Genomic DNA, 18,963 nt, shown 5'->3' with positions numbered 1-18,963 from the left:
GTTGTTGTTGTTGTTGTTTTCTATAATCCTTGAGTAAATTTTTTTTTTCCCTCCCACTAGGAAAAGAATTGAGTTTGGTCAGTCCTTTCCTAGGACTGAACGTGAAGAGTTATGCCGGCTTCCTCACCGTGAATAAGACTTACAACAGCAACCTCTTCTTCTGGTTCTTCCCAGCTCAGGTAGACGCCCAACAGAAAGAACACCAGTGTTCAAGAGCTGGCTTGCCGTTTGAGGGTAGAAATGTTAGCCTACTGACCTACAAGTCTTTAAAAAAAATCTCGTAGATTTTTTCTAAAAATAAGATTTTTTTTTTTTTTTCTAAAAATAAGCAAATCTGCATGGTGTTTCTATTTATGGGCAGGAAACAAATGTTTTTGGCGGGAGTGGGAAGTGTCCAGCTTCTAAATTTCTTGCAGCCTTATTTGGAGTGTTAATACTACCACCTTCTTCCTGCCACAGTCTTCTTCCTATCGTTTTGTTGTATTTTTGTTCTAAAAATACTTAGGGCGGGAATGGGTGGCGGGTGCCCAAGGGGGATAAGAAGTAGGGAGATTCCTGAAGTTAACAGGTAATGCATGGCAAAGTATGTTTCTATCTAGTCAGCCGTGGCCTTGTATGACTGCCCTGTCTGTGGACTCCTTCATGCACTCAGTACCCACTTATTGAGCATATTCTGTGCTGTGGGGCCACAGAGGAGACAGAACTGAACTCAGACAGAAGAAGAGTGGGAGGATTGCTGATGTAGAAAGGTTTCTGGCAGGAAAGGCCATCACTTTCCCAGATCTCTATAGACAGAGGTGGGTATGCTTTTCTACTTCACCAATCCTATGTCATTCACCTCTAAATCATGCCTTTCTTCTGTATGAACAAGACACTTTTAGCTTAGGGGTGCTGTTGCGGGTATTGGTAGAAGTGCTGAGATGCATAAACAAATCTTATTCCACTGCAGCGTAATTTTCTATTTTCATCCTCCAAATTGGATTTGTTTTAGAGGCTAGAGAAAGCAAAGAAAAAGCTATCCCTATGGAGGGTGTTGTTTATATTTGCATTGATTTGCATATAGCTGGGTTGCATCTATAGTAACTGAGTAAATTGCTTAATCCAGGGTTGTTTTCAAGTTACATTGTTTCTCTTGGTACTATTGAGTTATATTTTCTTGACGTTTCTTTCCTGCTTTCTCAACTACATGGCCTCTTGACATAGTTCACCCCAGAGCAGCCTGTGGTGGGATGTGGTCAGGTTGGGGCATGTCAGAAATGGTGAAGAATTCCAGATCCTTTGTGGTTGGGCTCACAGTAGCCGTCAGCCTGTCTTCTCTAGAAGGGTTTCTTGGACCCTAGAGAGGGCTTTTTCTTTCTTCGTCATTGTTCCTGTTGAGTGAGGCAAGCGAGATGCCTAGAGCGTCAGATGTAAGGAGACACTCACCCTGAGGGTCATACAAGTGCAAGGTCAGCACTGGAGCCTGAGCACCCTCCAGTCTCTTGCTGGTGCCTCCCATGGGTAGAGCCCAACTGGGAGCCGGGTGGAGTTGGGTAGTTTAGCCCATAGAGGTCTGCCTAACAGGGCACAGAGCAGGATGGAGGAGGGTGGATAACAGGCCTTCAGTCTCTTAAACTTTATGCCTTTCAGAAACATTCTGTGTGTGTGCATTTTATATATCATATCTATTGATGCCATTGAATGCAGTCATTTATCTGCAGTAACCTGTTTATATTAGTTTTCTCTTGCTGCTATAACAAATTGCCACAAACTTAGTGTCTTAAAACAACGCACATTTTATTTCACAATTCTGCAGGTCAGAAGTCTGACATGGGTCTCCCTGGGCTGAAATCAAGGACCAGTAGGGTTGTGGTACTCCTGGAGGCTCCAAGGGAGAATCTCTTTTCTTGCCTCTTGCAGTGCCTAGAGGCTGTTCACGTTCCTTGGCTCATGGTCCCTTTCTCCAGCTTCAAAGCCTACAAAGGCAGCCTGAATCCTTCTCACATCACATAATCTCCATGGTCATGTTTCCTTCTCTGACTCTTGTCTTCTACCTCTGTCTTCTAAAAGGACTCTTATGATGACATTTGGGTCACCTGGATAATCCAGGATAATCTCCCCATTTTAAGGCCAGTTGATTAGCAACTTTAATTCCATCTACGACCTGAATTCTCTTTTGCCCTGTAACCTAACATATTCTAGGAATTAAGACACAAACATCTTTAGGGAGTTGTTATTCTGCACAAAATGGATACTTGAAAATTTGCCTAGATTATTGAGTCTCAATATGTTTTATCTCAGGGATTCTTACATGGTATTGCATACAAGAATTCTCTGACTTCCCCCAGAGATTCTGACTTGTAAATTGGCAGAGGCCAGCAGGTTACAGAATTACCAAGTGAACCATGCTCTGTGAAACCATCACTCCAGCCTATGGGCCACTACCCTCTGCCTGAAGCTCCTGGCTGGAAAGTGACCAACACACTTTTTACCAGAAAGAAATGCCTAGAGCAGCCAAACCCAGACAGAGGTGATGTGTTGCCCATGTTGAGGGTTGAAATGAGGGAAGTGAAGAAACCAATGCAGCCTGTGGAGGTCGGCTTCCCTAATCCAGCTTGCGGATTCTCTAAGACCTGTTAGGACTGCTTCCCCATCTTCTTTCCACTCTCGTCCTCCTCCCCCACTCTAGCTGGAAAATACCAATTCCTTACTTTCTCTTCTGCTTTGTTACTTGTTTATGACACCAGTCAGTTCCTTATTACCTTCTGAATGTTGTCTTCTTTGGTAATGATCCAGATTTGTAAAAACAGGAACTAAGGGTGAGAGAAGAGATCAGATGGAAACAAAGCAAAAACCCAGTTTTTTTCTTTCTCAGGTTGCCTCTGGTCAGGTGAACAGCTGTGTCTAGAATGTAGGTGGTGCTTTGGCACCATAAACCTGTTCAGGGAAAGGAGTTTAGTTTGCATGCTCTACTGGTTGCCAGATTGAGGTCTGAAAACCCCCTTCATTAAACAATGACTGGACTGCTGGGTTTCGTTTTTTCCCCTTAATTAAATGAAAACCTAGCTGTGCATCCCCTGACCAGGTTATGTTCTTTTGAGTCCAGTACTGTAGCCACAAACACAACCTAAGATGATCCCAGGAGACACAACGGGAAAGAATGCCTTTAAGTACATAGTGTTCTAGTGAAAGTGATAGATGAAGCTTCAGGACAAGAAGGGCAGAGATGAAAAAACGGTATCCACAGATGGGTACCACCATGTGGCAGCCAAGATAGATTGTTCCAAGACCTCTTACCAGGAAGCCCACATGCAGAGCCAGATAGCTGAGGCTTCTGGCTATAAATTTTGGAGTCACACCAGTTTGGGTGAAGGAGATAAAGCAGGTGTGACAAGAAGAAGCAGTGGTCACTGAGACGGGGGGAGTCCTTTGTATTTGGCAGAGATATCAGTTCATTGTCTATCATAGGGAAGCAGCTGATATTGTCACCAGGGAGAAATGACCCTTTTAAAAAACTGAAGGTAGAGAAAATAAGAGATCCAGGAAGGATGCCACACTTGTCATATCCTCCGAGTGTTTTTTGGGGGGGATGCTGTTTCTCAAATTAGTTTTGTTTTCCTGTTATTGCTCTGAGACTGCCCTGTTATTGTATACAAATCAGAACAGAATAAATTCCAGAACTTGAAATTGGTGTGCGGTGGGAATACAACCTGCAAGAGAAAGGAGTAGGCATTTTGTATGGTATAAAAAGTATAAGGAAACCAGCAGAAATGTAGCAGTTATAGCTGCTGGTAATTGAACACTGACTATGTGCTAGGCACTGTGCATTTTCTTATCTAATCCTTACCTGAACCCCATGAGAAGGCATTGTTATCCTCATTTTATAGATGAAGAGATTAAATAATCAGCCCCGAGTTACTCAACTAGAAATTGGCAGAACTGGAATGTAAAATTAGGCCTCTGATGTGGAAATCCTTGATCTTGGCCGTCATGTGTTAGATCTAGAGAAAACGAGCCGTGGAAGGCACTTGAGTATAGTGGCTGAAAGTACAGTCTCTTCAGTAAGTCAGGCTTGGATAGAAATATTGGCTTCACTACTTATGCTAAAGGTGACCTTGGGGACATTTCTTAGTGTCTCTGAGCACTGGTTTCCTCATTTTAAAATGGGGATCAGAATACCTACTTGGCAATGGTTTTGAGACAGAAGAGATAATAGGGGAAAGCATTAGAGTGGTACCTAAAACATAGTAACTATAGTTGCTATTTTCATTATTTCATTATGATTATGATTATTGTGGTTATTATTACTTTTTAAATTATCAACACAAATAATGTCAAGAACTAAGCGGGTCACAATTTCAGAGGTTAAAGATGACAGCTAATAGAGGGAAATTCTGAATTAAAAGAACCTGAACCCCAGCCATCAAGGTGGATTCATTGCTACCAGGTCAGGAAATTACTAAGTGAAACTGGGATTTTTCTCACTGAAGAAGATAAAAAAGACATAGAGATTATTACTCTTTAAAGTCAGCATCCTTCTCATTGGAAAAAAAAAATTGCTAGTATGACTTTATCTTATAGATATAGGAACATAGATAATTCATTGGACACATTTAGCCAAAACCTTCAGATCAGTTACCTCAAATGCCGTGGAGCCAAAACCTGGGGCATTTAGAGTCAGGCCTAGGCCTCTTTACAGAGAACCCCACCTTGATCCTCAGGCCAAGAGGAAAGGCCCAGACTCCTGGATTTGAGAATCTAGTGTCTGGGAAAGATCAGGATCACATTGGTGAGGCCCGTGAGGTGCCGGGGCAACCTGTGAGAAGGACTCCCGCTCAGGATCCTACAGGCTGGGCCCTGCTGAATCAGATACTAGGATGATCAGATAGCACAATACCCTTGAATCAGCAGTCAATTGGAGGGAAAATGAACCACTCTAATGCTCCTGGTCCAAAACAAAAGGTGTTCTCTCTGGCAGTAGAAGAGCATGTCCCAAAAGTGCCTGGAAGCCAACAGAACAGCCTATCCTCGGGCTCGGGGTTAAGGCGTGGAATCAGGCCCCACCATACTTCAGCATGGTGCCATGTACACTCCCTCATCTGCACATCTGAACTTCTCCGGTAACACAGTTAATGTGGAAGAGGACAGGAATTCCCAAATGTGCTACTGCTCATCAGAAATACCTGGGGAGCTTTGGAAATATGACAGATCTCCCAGCTCATTGTCTAGCTGCACCCAGCATAGATTCTGATTCTGCAGATCTGGAGAGGACCCAGGGATCAGTGTTTGCAATGTGCTCCACAGCGGTCCCAGTGCAGCGAGTCAGTGGGCTGGAATTTGAGAAAAGAGAACTAGAGGTTTGGATACAGGGATTCTAATTCCAAGTCTGTGATTCCCGGCTGTATAACTTGGGAGATGGCATTCGTATTCTCTGGGCCTCAGTTCTCTCCTATAGAAATAAAGATGTTAAACCTATTGGATTGCTAAGGCTCCATCCCAGCATTACATTCTGTGGTTCTATAGTTAAGTATAAAAACATCCAATAACTCCAAATCAGGATGTGGATTGAATGAAGGAGCCCTTGAACGTGTGGCCTGTGTGGTAGCCAGCCTTCAGGCTAGTCCCCAGTCCTCTTCATCTCTTGGCGTATGTGCCCTTGGGCAGTCCCCTCCACTGCTGAATCAAGGCTGGCTTTGTGACCAACATGCTAGCAGAAATGATGGTGTTTGACTTCCATGGCTACATTATAAAGGGCAATGTTACTTGTGCCTTGGTCTCTTGAGTCCGTCATTCTGAGGAGAGGATGCCATATTGGGAGGACACTCAAGCAGCCCCATAGCTGAGCCTCTGTGGAGAGGAGGTGAGGCCTCCACCCTCCAGTGGGTACCAACCTTGGAAGAGGTTCATCTAGTACCAGTCAAGCCTTCTGATGACTGCAGCTGTGGCTGATTCCTTGACCACAGTTTCATGAGAGACCCTGAGCCAGAACTGCCCAGCCAGACACCCTCAAATTTCTGACCCACGGGAATCCCGAGAGATCAAAAATTATTATTGTTGTCTTAAGCCATTAAGTTTTGGAGAGATGTTGTGTCGCATTAGATAACTAATATAGCTTCTTGTCTTGTACTTTTAGGCTGTGGCTGTGATATCTTGTGACAACTAGCATATACTCCTTAACCTGGAGGAAGGATAAGGACATAAGGAGTGGGGATTACTATGCCAGCTACTTCCAATTTTTTTTTTTTTTTTTTTTTTTTGCCTCTCAGCTCCAATTCTACCCTCTTCCCTGTTCTGCCATAATAGAGCTCTCAGCATTTCTCCTATGCAGCAAGCACGATGTTAAGCTTTGTCAGTAGAGGGTGCTGGAGAGACACTGCAGGCGGAATTTGGCTTCTCTTTCTGTTTCTATGTCCTGCCTTTCGATTTTGCTTGGTCCACTGCCTAGTCTGTTAGCAGTGTGTTGAGGTAGGGGGTGGGGATATCCAGTGGCACTCTGTCTTAGCTATGCACCCAGACCACCAAGACTCTTAGCAAGATGATATCCCTGGCTCTGTCCAGGTGATCACCCGGCTGTGGCCTTCCCAGTGTGAACACCATACACCCTAGGCCTTGCCGGTGAGCAGACCCCCGATAGCCCTGCTCTCTCTGCAGCCCTCTCACTAGCTCAGCCATTTGCGCCCCAGAGGGTTGTTCCCTCGGCGCTCCCAGTGTAGACACCGTGCACTCCAGGCTGTGCGCCACCCTTCAGGCAAGCAGGCTCCTAGCCTCCTGAGTCTTTCTCTGTGTCCACCTGCCAGTCACAGCCTACCTGTTCCTATTACCCAAGGATGGTTGGCCAGCTTTGGACCAGGGAACCCAGTGAACTTCTCAGCTACTCAGAGGGCTGCAACCATACCTTCTCCAACGAGGCCTGGACAGCAGCCTTGGGAAGGGTCCCCTCCCCACCATAAGGTCCATCTGCGAGCACTCCCCCTAGCCCAGGGCATTGTTTGGAGTTCTCTTTATATATGTATGTTTAGTCCCCTGTTATAACGAATACTTCTAGATATTAACATTTCCCTGTTCCTTAGTGGACATAAGAAGCCTACCCAGCATGCCGGTCTTTGGCCAGCACTGAGGATGTGGCTGTGGGAGAGCAGGCCCCTCTGGTGTTTCATCTTCACTTTTGCCCAGGGGTGTCTGATACCCATGGCTGGCTGGGGCCAGAGTAAACACTGGAACTTGTAACAGAATTAAAGGTGAATATTTCCAGGCAAAAAAAAAAAAAAAAAAATTAAATAAAAAATTAAAATGACTCTGTGGTTTCTGACTTCTGATTGGGCCTTAACTGATGCAGGTACCATTCTAAATCTTTCTCCAGCCCTGAGACACCAAGGGCTGGACTTGTGGTCTGGCCTAAGAAACGAGTAATAGCAAAGTCTTAGGAGGCAGGGCAGCCAGTCTTTCTGTCTCAGCCCTATTCTGTCTGAGACCGCAGGATTCCCTCATCTGTGCTTCATTCTTCTCCCTTGGCAGATCAACATGCTTTGCTTCTCCAAGCACTCGACCAAGTGTGACCAACCTTTCATTTCCAAGTTTACCTTTCCTTGCATCATGTAGCCAACAGAGATTAACTAGCACCCATGGCTGCCACAGTCTGGCTTACATCTTCTTCCTTGGTCCAATCAGCTAAGACTGAAGGTACTGGGTATTAGCCATGGATGAATGGAGACTCAGTTCTTAGAGAAGGGGACATGGACTGGACAGATTTATTAAAATATGTCTCAAAATATATCTAACACAGGTGGATACAAATCCACCAGCAATGCAGCAAAGATTTGGAGATCGCAGATAATTGTCTTCTTCAAACTGATTCTGTTTATCTTCTCTTTGCTACGTACTTAATGGCATCAGGGATATAGAAGAATAGAGGGTATCAGAGACAAAATAAAAAGACAGTAGCTAAAGGTGATGTTATAGATCACCACCCATAGGTATATTTGAACACTCTGCAGAAACTTTTGCATGCCCGATTTCCTTTGTGGAAATGAAATAACATAGACAGAAAGTAGCTAACTTTTCCATCAAGAAGGGAAAGTAAGGTGTCTTCTCCACACCTCCCCGCATCCGCCCACTTCCCTATTCCTTATAAAGTATAAGTTTCTGGTAGGAGACACAAACAGAACAGCCATAACTATCTCATGAAGGAATGAGCCAGGTAGAAAGGTTAGGAAGAAGAAAGTTAGGATTCTAATGGGGTGTAAGCTGGTTCAAATCAGTGAGACAAGCCAAAGCTTGATGAGAGTCAGGGGAACTTGGGAATGACACAAGGAGGCCTCAAAACAAAAAAGGATTTTGAGACTGGATGCAGTGGCTCACGCCTATAATCCCAGTACGTTGGGAGGCCAAAGCAGGTGGATCACTTGAGGTCAGATGTTCTAGATCAGCCTGGCCAACACGGTGGAATCCTGTCTCTAATACAAATACAAAAATTAGCCGGGGGTAGTGGTAGGCGCCTGTAATCCCAGCTACTCCAGAGGCTGAGGCAGGAGAATCGCTTGCACTGGGAAGGTGGAAGTTGCAGTGAGCCAAGTCGTGCCATTGCACTCCAGCCTGGGTAACAAGAGCGAGACTCCATCTGAAAAACAAAAAACAAAAAAGATTTTGAAAAAATTAATTTTCTGTGTGACGATACCATGGCAGCAATCATGGTAAAGGAAGATTTAGTGAGTGGTCAACACCAACCACTTGAAATAAAATTTCTTTGAAAAACATGAATGTCTTTAGCAACTTGTGTGTATGTGTTGAGTGTGTATGTGTAGAGTTAAAATGTTATGTACCTCTTTAACAATTCTAGTCACAAAATTAATTGCTTTAAATAAAAAGCTCTGCCTTGATTAACGCCATTAGTGTAGCAGCTGAAGTATTAGCTGAACTGGGATCTGTATGGCAAAATGGGAGTCCATTTAAACATACTTGTGGGAATTTAAAGACATTTACTTGGGGTACTAATGACTTCAATTAAGGTAGAACACATTACTTAAACCAAGCAAATGATCAGCCTCTGCATATAGAAGTGTGAAGAGGGCCTTAATTAATTTACTAATTGCACTTCTCATCTTAAGCAGTGCCGTTGATGTGGATCTGTTAGTGGTTTAGTTGCTGTTTTCTCTAACCAAGCATGGCATTCCTTATTGGAGACAGGAGAAAAGGGGTGGCTAGGGATATGTAACCAGTCCTGAAGATTGGCAGATGCCTGTCTACTTTAAGTGACTCTCTGGTCCGGAATGTTGCCCTAACACTTGCTGAGATACCTAAAATTTCCTAGGGTCACTCCAATAAAGTCCTCTTATACAATAGAATCATGAGGCTGGGTATGTAATCCCACCCTGTAATCCCAGCACTTTGGGAGACCGAGGCAGGTGGATCACAAGGTCAGGAGTTCGAGACCAGCCTGACCAACATGGTGAAACCCTATCTGTACTAAAAATACAAAAAAAATTAGCTGGGCGTAGTGGTGCACACCTCTAATCCCAGCTACTCAGGAGGCTGAGGCAGGATAATCACTTGAACCTGGGAGGTGGAGGTTGCAGTGTGCCGAGATCACGCTATTGCACACCAGCATGGGCGACAGAGCAAGACTCCATCTCAAAAAAAAAAAAATTATGTTCTTTAAAGTACTGAAATTGGCAAGTTTTTAGCACCCCCCTAGTCAATATATTAACTTACTGTTTCAGTGATATGTATATGGTCTGAGCAGGAGGTTATCTATTTCTTTCTCTCTCTCTCTCTCTCTCTCTCTCTGTCTCTCTCTCTCTCTCATGCAAAGGAGGGCCTGGGGGATAAGGGCTGGTGGAGGATGAGGGTGGAAAGGAAGACTCAGGGCAAAGGTGATGCTATCCAGGGAGGGTATGTCAACCTGGGGAACAATAGGGCAGACAGGATTTAGTACTAGTTTTGTTTCAATGAGTTTCACTTTCTTTGAATGACATTCCATTAAGACATGGAGTAGATTTTTCACCATCATTGTGAATACGCAATGGAATTTGCGAATGTGAGAAATTGTGAAATTCCCTTTTGTAGAGATTCTGGCAGAATAGATAACGTCTCTCCTTCTGGGCCGTTCCTTCTGGAAGAAACCCTGAAGAAAGAGTGTCCAAGTTCATGGATTGGTCACCAGGGGTCGCCAGAAGCATCGAAAGGGCTTCTGAGGCAAAGCCATAGTTGCTTCTTGTTCTCCAATAAAGGGCCCAGGTTTGTGGGACCCGCGGGCCGACCCTCTTCTGTTGCTAGGGAGACTTCTCACTTAAGTATTTAGGATTCCTTTGTTCTTTCTTTAATATTTAGAACTTTTTTATCCCTTCCCTTTTAATCATCAGTTCTTGCTGCAGGACTCTGACCTGTAAGTCATTAGTAGAGGTTTTATTTTCTTCTTTAATATGTAGTATGAGGGGATTACTCATATTTTAGATCTCAGCTCAAATGTTACCCCACCACCAGAGGCCTTCTTTAAGTGCTTAATCTAGTGTCTCTCCATTCCTCTTTCATATCACTCATTTATTTAGTTACTTGTTTATTGCCTTCCCACACCAGCAGAAAAATCATCAGAGCTGACACTTAAATAGATGTGCCAGGCACTGTTCTCAGTGCTGTGCATATATCGACTCTAAAACTGCATGAAAACCTTAGGAGATAGACATTAATAGTATCCATATTTTCAATCAGAGGATGCTGAAACACAGAGGAGTTAAGTAACTTGCCCAAGGTCACAGAATTCTAAAATAGCATAGCTGGAATTCAAACCTTGGCATTCTGGCTCCAGAATCCACCCTCATAACTATAAAGTATTCTGCCTGCTCATGGGTGGGAGCTGGTCTGCATCCACAGCCTTAGACAATCCCTGTGAGTAGTTGGCATTATATGTTAAGTGAATTAATACCTTGTGGTAAATTCATAGAGTGCATACTGTTCAGCAGAATAATGGTATGTACTGATATAAAGAGATCTTCACAACATATTGTTAAGTGAATACAGCATATTAGAGTATAGCCTGATCCTATTTTTGGAAAAAAGCATGTGTATATATTACATATATAATAGCTACAGCATATGTATATATGTGTTTGTATGGAGGGGGACCATAGAGAAAAATCTGGAAGGGTAAACATAAGCATCTCCATGATCATCTCTAGGAAGTAGAATTTGTCGGGGAAGAGGGGCTTTTAAAACTACCTTCAATGAAAAAAAACCAAAAACCTTTAGTTAGAATAAGTACTGTTTTTATAATAGAAAAAGTTTTAAGAAAAATTTTAAAGCTTTTTTTTTTTTTTTTTTTGAAACAGAGCCTTGCTCTGTCGCCCAGGCTGGAGTGCAGTGGTGCAGTCTCGGCTCACTGCAAGCTCTGTCTCCCTGGTTCATGCCATTCTCCTGCCTCGGCCTCCCAAGTAGCTGGGACTACAGGCGCCTGCCACCACGCCCGGCTAATTTTTTGTATTTTTAGTAGAGATGGGGTTTCACCGTGTTAGCCAGGATGGTTTCCATCTCCTGACCTCATGATCCACCCACCTCGGCCTCCCAAGGTGCTGGGGTTACAGGCATGAGCCACCGCGCCCGGCCAAATTTTAAAGCTTTTGGAAAAATAAATGCATTAGTTGTGTTGCTTCATACACTTTTGAATTATAATTTCAATATAATAAATGTTTTTAAATTCCTGGATTTTGTAATGCTGTAGATGAATTAAAGTGGTCATTTCTTCATTCAGTCTTAAGTATTGCAATGTGGTTTTGTTCAGGAAGTCTTTTATTCTTTCCAAAGTTGAGAGTAGGGGAAGGGCTGCCTTCTCACAATTGAGAGCTGAATATATCACCCTAAGGATTGTCACAGAATAACCTCATGCCATTGTTATGGACATAATTAATATTATACTGCATATCATGACATTTGATGCCATATTACAAAAGTCTGCATGCCGTGACACAACTGACTCTTGGGCTTTTGGCATTGAACACAGGCACCTTTATTTTCCAGATCTGACTTTCACATTTTATCACAGGTAAGGGTGACATTAGTTCACAGGTTGGTTGGCCCATCAAAGTAGAAAGATGTATGTGTGGGCTTTTCTTTAAAAACAGGCTTCTTCCAGGGTTGCTGAGCCTCATTCACCTCCTCCAGGAAAGTAAATCAGGAGCAAGGTCAACTGAGGCTGGAAGTGTGTACACAGATCTTGTTATTTAAGCATTCCAAGAATGCAGTGTCCTGTGCTTCAAAGTTGCATAATAAAGATGTTTGGCACTGAGGTGTTTGACTTGACTTTGTAATGTGGCCTCTCAGGGTCAGGCTATTTTTCTGAGAGTCCACAGGTCCAGTTCATTGTGCCAGGTCACAGGAAGGGACATGGAAGGCCAAGGGAGGATAGGGTGGAGGATAGGGGAGAACAGGCTGGAGACCAGAGGCCTGAGATATTTAGAGGGCAAACTCTCCATCCTCCTTCAGAACCTCAGCCCCGCCTACACATTCGAACCACCTGGGAGCTTTTGAGAACTACTGATGAGGCCTCCTCCCCACAGACCAAGGGAATTGGAATCTCTGAGATTTGGACCTAGGCAGTAGTAAAAAATACTACTCTCCAAAAGAGAAAAGCTCTCCAAAATACTTTAATGACCACATTGCGGCTTCTAGGAGTTCACATATAGTTTAGGAAGGAAGTGGGGCTGGATATCCGCTGGAATCAGTTGGACTCACAGCATCTCATATTCCCTGGGAGGCTGGGAAGAGCAGGGGCTACCTTCCACCCAGATCCTATTGTTTTTCCACCTCTCATGTGTGTAATTTGCTCCTACTGCTGAGTGAATACAAGAGGAAGGTGATACTGGTGAGTGAATCCGAGAGGAGATAAAAATCACTTATTTAAACAAAAAAACACAGTTCCACAGGCAGGTTGGGGCAAGCTGGTTATTTTTATTCAGCACATTAGAGTTTACAACATCATTTCATATACGTTTGCTCCTCAGAGCCTTCAAGCAATCCTGTGGGGCAGGCATTATGGTCATTTGACAGATGAGGAAACTGAGGGCCAGGATGGCACAGCTGTTATGTGGCCAACTGGAACCACAGCCTGTCTGGCTCCCAGTTCCAGGGCTCACTCTGCTTCCAAGCAGCAGCTTTAAAAGGCCGTCATTGATTTTCATTTTTCTGCTTTGACTTATTATCATTATTTGAGACAGAGTCTTGTTCTGTTGCCCAGGCTGAAGCGTAGTGGCATGATCTCGGCTCACTGCAACCTCTGCCTCCTGGGTTCAAGTGATTCTCCTGCCTCAGTCTCTTGAGTAGCTAGGATTACAGGCACCCGCCACCATGCCTGGCTAATTTTTGCATTTTTAGTAGAGATGCGGTTTCACCATATTGGCCAGGCTGGTCTTGAACTCCTGACCTCAGGTGATCCGCCCTCCTTGGCCTCCCAAGGTGCTAGGATTATAGGCATGAGCTACCGTGCCCAGCCTCTGCTTTGACTTATGAGACAAAACCCTCATTCTGTTGATTTGTTCATAGACATTTGAACACTTGAGGCAGGGGGAGTAACTAGTGAAACTGATCAGGGAAGTTGTGGGCTATAGGAGCGAGAAAAAACCACCACACGGCCCACTTTCTTATTCTGTCATTTACAGATAGATTGTGTTCAAGCCATCTACAAATTCCTTGTGTTTATCTATTATAGCAATAGGTAATATTTGGAGAACATATGCTATAAAGCGGAGGTTTATGAAAAGGAATTCATTTAATCCTCCCAGCAAGCATACAGTGTAGCTACTATTATTGATCTTTTTTTTTTTTTTTTTTTTTTTTTTTTTGAGACGGAGTTTTGCTCTTGTTGCCCAGGCTGGAGTGCAATGGCGCAATCTCGGCTCACCGCAATGTCTGCCTCCCGGGTCCAAACGATTCTCCTGCCTCAGCCTCCCAAGTAGCTGGGATTACAGACATGTGCCACCAGGCCTGGCTAATTGTTTTGTATTTTTAGTAGAGACAGGGTTTTCCACGTTGGTCAGGCTGGTCTCGAACTCTTGAGCTCTGGCTGGGATTTCAGGCATGAGCCACCGTGCCTGGCCTATTGATCCCGTTTTTATGGGTGGGGAAACTGAGATCCAGAGAGCTTAGGCAACTTGCCCAAAGTTTCACACTGGTAGGTAGTAAAGCCTAGATTTGAATCCAAACCGTTTGGGGCAAGAGCTTCCGCGCTTCTTCATTATGTAATACTGCGCTGACCCCTGGAGCTTCAGGCCTGCTCATCAGAGGCCCCAGTAGGACTCTGGGCTTCTACCATTTCTACCTGTTTCCTTAGTCATAATAATCATTTATATTTATTGTGCTTTTATCATACATTAGACATTGTTCCAAAGGCTTTAATTACGTCGCTTAATTTGTTAACGCTCAAGAATGAGCCCGAGAGGTGGCCCCTCATAGGAAGGGTGTGCCCCAGCTCATGGCCATTCTTACCAGCCCCTATCTTGTAGCAGGTCCCCCTGTGCCCCTTCCAAAGCCGTGAAAGACTCTGTCAGGCTCTTGGTGACTGGGAAAGAGAAGTTCCTCTATGCCCTCTGTGGCCATGGTTACAACTCTGCTCAGCTCTTCCTGCAGGTCTTGGCAGTGGCATCCCAGTTACCTTCTTTTGAGTCAGTCTTGCCTTCTGCCTCAGCCTTCTCCCGCCATCCAGGTCAATGGAACGCATACACTCAGACCTTCCAACAACATCTTGATTTGTCTATACAGCCAGGCCAAGTCGGAGGTAGCGGGATTTTATTCTGGGCTGAAGCCAGGGGAACCTTGCTGACTAACCATCCAACGAGCCAGGCCATCATGCAAGGACCCACTGTTAGGTGCTGCTGGAAGCCAAGCCGGGGAGCCAAGTAGAGCTTTTTTCAGGTGGTTCTGGAGGATTCGCCTGGCAACCGTGCCTTCTTCCCTTTCTAGGTCTGTTCTGGTGAGAGGGTTTCCCTTGTCATTTCCCTCATGCACAGCTCTGCTCCCTGGCTCTGCTCCTGGCTGGATCCTTCTCAGCTTTCAGGGCTCAGGGCAGCCCTCAGACCTCATTGAAGCCTTTGCTAGTCACCACCTCCTTTTCAGCCTCCAGTGACTCTTAAATCACCTGTATCTCCTTTTTCACACTCTCTAATCATTGTCTTTATTTATTTATTTATTTATTTATTTATTTGAGACAGAGTTTCACTCTTGTTTTCCAGGCTTGAGTACAGTGGTGCTATCTCAGCTCACTGCAACTTCCGCCTCCCTGGTTCAAGGGATTTTCCTGCCTCAGCCTCCTGAGTAGCTGGGATTATAGGCACCCGCCACCATGCCCAGCTAATTTTTTAATTTTTAGTGGAGATGGGGTTTTGCCATGTTTCAGGCTAGTCTTGAACTCCTGAACTCAGGTGATCCACCCACCTCGGCCTCCCAAAGTACTGGGATTACAGGCGTGAGCCACCATGCCCAGCCTTGTCTTTATTTTTTGCTTACTGCCTATATTGCCCACGCAATTCTAAGTTCCAAGAGGACATGGGTTTTCTTCTTCACTCACTGTTCTGTGTACCTAGCTCCCCGCACTGTGCCTGGCCCTTAATGGGTGCTCAGTAAATACACATTGAATGAAATAGTTGAAAAAGTCTCTGTCATTGAAGGTGATGGTATTGACACTACGGCCAGTAGCTCATTTTCAACCTCACAGCCCTGCCAATACCCCTTTCTAGTTCATGTCTCCCACATCTCCTAAATAAATCTGTACCTTGTTCAGGGATTTGTCATTGTTATTTGCATTGGCTAAAGGCCCCTGGGGCCTGTCTGCTCCTCCTCATTTTCCATGATGTTGAATGAAGTTGTCCTTGTCCCTTATGAACATTCTTTTTTTTTTTTTTTTTTTTTTTTTTTGAGACAGAGTCTTGCTCTGTCACCCAGGCTGGAGTGCAGTGGCACAATCTTGGCTCACTGCAACCTCTGTCTCCAGGGTTCAAGCGGTTTTCCTGTCTCAGCCTCCCAAGTAGCTGGGATTACAGGTGTGCACCACCACGCCCAGCTAATTTTTTGTATTTTTAGTAGAGACAGCGTTTCACCATGTTGGCCAGGCTGGTCTCTAACTCCTGACCTCAGTTGATGGCCGCCTGCCTCGGCCTCCCAAAGTGCTGGGATTACAAGCGTGAGCCACCGTGCCCAGCTATGAACATGTTCTTAGTGAATAAAATCAGAAAGGCATTTGGGCTCTCAGTGCAGAAGGGAAAGTGTCACTGAGAATGGATTCTTTGTTGTGCCTCTGTTGGGAATATGCGTGTTAAATGGAAGAGTCCTAAAGAGTCCCTTTTTTAGTTTAAACAGCTAAAAAAATATAACCATGCCCTAGGCAGTATGCTAGGTGTCTGGCAGCATGCACAAGCCAAGCATCTACATTTAAGGGGCTTTCTGTCTCTTGGTGGGAAAAGACTTGACTGCAGGACAAGAAGACACCAGCATATGAGGCACAGTCTCATTCACAGAACCAAAGATGATCAGTACTTTGCTTATAGCGGCGAATGGTTACTGAGGTCTGGGGAGGTTTCATGGGATTTAGTCACAGCCCTGTAACACAGAGAGGATTTGGGTAAGTTTACTTGTGTGTGTTCTGTAGCCTTAGTGAGTGTTCTGTGTGGTCACTGGTTTTATTGTTTCCTCTAGATACAGCCAGAAGATGCCCCAGTAGTTCTCTGGCTACAGGGTGGGCCAGGAGGTTCATCCATGTTTGGACTCTTTGTGGAACATGGGCCTTATGTTGTCACAAGTAACATGACCTGTAAGTATCCCTTGCACTATATTTCCTATAGAATCTTTCATCTGAGTCTCATATCTGCTCCAAAACTAATTTAGAGTAAACACGGAACCACTAGGGCTAGCTTAACTGTTCCAGATTACCAAAACACAACTTTCTGGCAATGTCCATCCGAGAAGGAGGAGCCTCAGGGCTGTGTCCTGACTGGGCTGCTGTCTCCCTTGAAATTTGGGTGAAAAGTTCTAATCCGCTTTCTTGCAGTCTGCTGCTGACTCAAGCATTCTGGGTTTGCAGAACAGTTGGTATTTATTACAATTTGGGACAGCTCTTTGCAGGGGACTAATGGGTGGAATTATATTCCTAATTACTCACATGAACTATACACTTTGTGGTTCAGTCACACTTATGATCTGATAACTTGGAAGCAAGACGCTATTCCAGGTGGGGGCTGAGGTGGAGGAAAGATAAAGAGCAACATCTGGCTGTCACTAAGTTTACCTTCATCTCATTTTTTTTTTTTAATTTTGTTTTCTTTCCTCTGGGTTAGAATTTGGAGTGTGATCCAGTTTGTGACTCAGTATAAACGCTTATGTGCCAGTTTTGTTGAAGTAGTTCTCTTCAAGAGATGGAGCCTTAAGGATGATTGATTTAATTGGACATACGGATATTATTGCAGAGGTGGTTGGTGGGTGTTTTTTCATGTTCCAAGCTTTCGTTGGGTTTTGTTTCCAAGCTTTATCTCAGGTGTGGAAACGCTCTGGGCTGGGGGAACGTGAAGGAGAGGAGTGGAGAGGGTAAAGGTGCAGGTGCCTGTTCCCCACTATGACAGTATGAAGCATGTTAGAGGGGACACCAACAGCTCACGAGGACCGGGGAGTGTGTTGGGCTTCTGACCGCTGTGAGGCCTCGGTGGAATGCTTGTCCACTCTATCTCACCCCTCTTCTCTGGTTTCACAGTGCGTGACAGAGACTTCCCCTGGACCACAACGCTCTCCATGCTTTACATTGACAATCCAGTAAGTCTGGGATGATCCTGTGAGCTGTCAGTGCTGGCCTCTCCTGTCTTTTACTTTTTCCTTTTTATTAAGTACATTTAAAAAAATAGATTTAGTTTTTCCTTTTCAAAATAGAATTTAATCTGTGAAATTAAAACCATTTTGAGATTTAGTTATTCTGTTAACATATATAATCATATCAGAGTTTGGCAGTTTTCCTTGCTGCCTTCTCTCATGTCTTCATTTTTTTTTCTATTGAGACGGAGCCTTGCTGTGTCGTCCAGGCTGGTGGCTCACTGCAACCTCCGCCTCTCCAGTTCAACCCGATTCTCCTGCCTCAGCCTCCCAAGTAGCTGGCACCTGCCACCACACCTGGCTGATTTTTGTATTTTTAGTAGAGATGGGAGTGGGGGTAGGGGTGTTCACATATTAGATAGGCTGGTCTTTTTTTTTTTTTTTTTGAAACGGAGTCTGGTCCTTTTTTTTTTTTTTTTTTTTTGAAACGGAGTCTCGCTCTGTCGCCCAGGCTGGAGTTCAGTGGCCGGATCTCAGCTCACTGCAAGCTCCGCCTCCTGGGTTCAAGTGATTCTCCTGCCTCAGCCTCCCGAGTAACTGGGACTACAGGCGCCTGCCACCTCGCCCGGCTATTTTTTTGTATTTTTTTTAGTAGAGACGGTTTCACCGTGTTAGCCAGGATGGTCTCGATCTCCTGACCTCGTGATCTTGGCCTCCCAAAGTGCTGGGATTACAGGCTTGAGCCACCGCGCCTGGCCGATGGGCTGGTCTTAAACTCCTGGCCTCAGGTGATCCACCTGCCTTGGCCTCCCAAAGTGATGGGATTATAGGCTTGAGCTCACCGCGCCTGGCCCGTTTCCTTATTTTTAATCCTATGAGATGTCCTGTTCACTGAATTAGATAACCCAGGAGGAGGAATTTGTTTCTTTTCACTGACAGTATGGGTTCCCTATATAACGGGTTATTATGTAGTGTCAGAACTTCTAATCTTTCACAATCTTCTAATCTTTCACATAGAGTTATAGATATACAAAGTCAAAATGGGTCTCCTTCACTTTTTTTTTTAAATTTTTATTTTTTTGAGATGGAATCTTGCTCTGTCACCCAGACTGGAGACCTCCACTTCCCAGGTCGAAGCAATTCTCCTGCCTCAGCCTCCCGAGTAGCTGGGATTACAGACTTGTGCCACCACGCCTGGCTAACTTTTGTATT

General features: G+C 44.6%; 1 protein-coding gene across 7 annotated transcripts in view; it reads left to right on the top strand.

Moving 5' to 3' along the window:
• CPVL (carboxypeptidase vitellogenic like) overlaps nt 1–18,963 on the top strand; it is a 205,656-nt gene that overhangs the window by 83,099 nt on the left and 103,594 nt on the right. For all 7 annotated transcript variants that reach the window (XM_050783202.1, XM_050783200.1, XM_050783205.1 and 4 more), the window contains 3 exons: nt 61–179; nt 16,651–16,765; nt 17,699–17,757. In XM_050783202.1, the coding sequence (XP_050639159.1) occupies nt 61–179; nt 16,651–16,765; nt 17,699–17,757 (293 nt within the window). The remainder of the gene's footprint in view (nt 1–60; nt 180–16,650; nt 16,766–17,698; nt 17,758–18,963) is intronic.

Source organism: Macaca thibetana, chromosome 3 (genome assembly GCF_024542745.1).
Source record: "Macaca thibetana thibetana isolate TM-01 chromosome 3, ASM2454274v1, whole genome shotgun sequence".
Lineage (NCBI taxonomy): Eukaryota > Metazoa > Chordata > Mammalia > Primates > Cercopithecidae > Macaca > Macaca thibetana.
The sequence above is the reverse complement of the archived record's forward strand: the minus strand, read 5'-3'. Positions and strand labels throughout refer to the sequence as shown.